Source organism: Poeciliopsis prolifica, unplaced genomic scaffold (assembly GCF_027474105.1).
Source record: "Poeciliopsis prolifica strain line A6 unplaced genomic scaffold, Auburn_PproV2 SCAFFOLD009, whole genome shotgun sequence".
Taxonomy (NCBI): Eukaryota; Metazoa; Chordata; class Actinopteri; order Cyprinodontiformes; family Poeciliidae; genus Poeciliopsis; species Poeciliopsis prolifica.
Window position 1 is genome coordinate 2,523,630 of NW_026562384.1, and position 2,477 is coordinate 2,526,106.

Below are 2,477 nucleotides of genomic sequence, written 5' to 3' on the forward strand. Positions count from 1 at the left end.
ACACCCTGCTTCACCTGTTCACTGGTTAGTAGCATATTGAGTAAAATTCAGTCAGAAATGTAGTAGGTAAAATATAAAAGGTTTCAAAAGAAATTAGATAAATAATGCGCGAACTGGAAAAATAATATAATAATAAAAATAAATATAATGTCTAAACTGGAGAAGTGTTTAATGAGCTGCAGGTTTTCAGCTGCGTTGGTTATGAAATGCTACTTTCACGTCTTTAAAATGCTTCATGGTTGAACTGGGATTTTGTGCCTGATGAACTGTTTACTAAAAAGATTTTGTGCAGGTTCTTTTTTTGTTGTTGTTGCTTTTTTACTTTTAGCAACAAAAAAAGGGGGAAATATGAAAAGGAAATGTTGCAGCTGGTCGTTTTGTTTGACTTTGTTTTTATTTGTAGTCAAAGTCCCAACTCTAAAGAGAGCAATAGATGAGCACTGAATGAAATGATGTTGCATGTTATACTGATAAAAGGAGAAGAAGAAGAAAAAAAACGAGCCAAAGCTAAAATAAATCTCATTATATTTTCACAAAAGCTGCATTTGTTTTCCATTTCTGATCACTTTGTGGATTGAACCTCAATTCAAAAGTGGTTCGTGCGTAAAACGGGCCCAACGTGAACCCTGTGGTCTCTCTGTGGCCTCCGAGTGACGTAGGACGGCTGGGGGCGTGGCTAATGGAATCGACAGAGAATCAATGGAAGGGAACGTTCCGCGCCGTTCGTTCAGTTTGAGCGTTGGTTCAGGAAGGGAAGCAGCATGAATACCTTGTCGACACCCGAGACTCCGGGACACAAATCCAGGAGGAAGGTGAGGAGAGCAGACTGTGGTGAACTACAGCAATTCAACAACAACTAAACAACGTGCTTTCCTCTCGGCTCCTGCAGGCGTCCAAACCCGTGATGGAGAAACGCAGACGGGAGCGAATCAACAGCAGCCTGGAAACCTTACGGCTGCTGATGCTGGAAAACACCCAGAACGAGGTGAGTGATTCATTTCAGCAGCGCTGAGCTTTAATGTCGGAACCGGGGGTGCGTTTGGTTCGGGGTTCAGTCATTTCGTAGCTTTGGTCGTTTGGTAGCAGCCACGAAACAGTAGTCGCCTTCTACGACGAGTTTAGGCAACTGATTTGATCTGTATATATATATATATTTAAAATTAGGCTGTATATATGTAATTTTAGATTTATCCTAAATGCAGACATAAAAAGATTCATTTTTATTTAATTGTATAGGATTTTTCTGTAAACATAAATAGTTGATCTCCAGGTAAACATGTGTTCTCTTCACACTAGATCATTAAATAGCACAAAAGTGCAACATACATATTCATAAATAAATGCATCTGTTGATGTAAACTACATAAAAAATGACTAAATGTCAACAGTAGTTGTTTTTTTTCTAGTGTTGTGGAAAGAACAAAAATCTCATGTCGATGTGTTTTACACTAACAGTCATCTGAATTTTATACTTTTGGTTTATGGTTTAGGTGTAAATAAATAGAGCAAATAAAGAAATTACTTCAAGCATTCACAAGACTGAAACTTCCTGCGACTCTTAGATGTTTGACCTCTATTGCAATTTTACTGTTTATAGAATTCGCTGAATTGACCTGCCGCCATTTTTCATTTCTCTCTCTCTCTCACGTTTCTGCTATTGCAGAAGCTGAAGAACCCGAAGGTGGAGAAGGCAGAGATCCTGGAGAGCGTCGTTGACTTCCTGAAGAAAGAGAAGGACCACCGGGCCGCCAGAAAGGCGTTTCCCGAGGAGCAGCAGCCCGCCGACGGCCCCCACCACAGCTACCACGACGGCATGAGGTCCTGCCTGCTGCGGGTCAGCGAGTTCATCACCTGCAAGAGCCTGGAGCTGGAGGAGGCCAACGCGCTGCAGGCCTCGCTGAAGCTCTCCACGTTGCCGACCGCCGTTTCCTCCCCGGTCCCGCTCTGCGCGTCCCCGCCGGTCGCCCCCGCCGACGTCCCCGCCGTTCTCTCCCCTCGGCGCCTCGTCTTACAGGAGCCCGAAACCAGGCAGACGCTCTCCTTCGCCTCCTCCACGACGGTCCCCGACCCAGTCTGGAGACCCTGGCCTAAATAACGGACACACCGTTTTTTTAAATTAGTTTTTGAAAGTACCTGTATAAACAAGGGACGCTGGTCAATCATGTGGAAAAAAAAAATCCAGCAAAGATTCTTTAAAGTGGTTCAGAAAATGGAATCAGGAATTTAAATTCTAGTACACAGCATAGAATTAGACTGCATAGATCTGCCTTTATGGATCACATTGTCACCAATACCTGATCAAGATTGTTTTTCAATATCACAACCAATGCAGATGTGGATTTTCTGATGTAGGCTTTTCAAGTTGTTGTATGTTATTTTCTTGCGCTGTGGCTCCTGACTCGTGCATGAAGGGTCCTTCTTTACACACCGGGTGGTGGTGTGTTGTTGATTTGTTCTCTCTCTCTCACACACACACA

The 2,477-nt window shown here is 43.2% G+C and overlaps 1 protein-coding gene across 1 annotated transcript; it reads left to right on the forward strand.

Annotated features, from left to right (window-relative positions):
* The first annotated feature begins 720 nt into the window (after nt 1–720).
* On the forward strand, nt 721–2,095 carry her5 (hairy-related 5). Its single transcript, XM_055034692.1, has 3 exons — nt 721–812; nt 890–985; nt 1,664–2,095. The coding sequence occupies exons 1-3, from the start codon at nt 762–764 to the stop codon at nt 2,093–2,095; spliced, it is 579 nt and encodes a 192-aa protein (XP_054890667.1). The 5' UTR covers nt 721–761.
* Nucleotides 2,096–2,477: the final 382 nt, after the last annotated feature.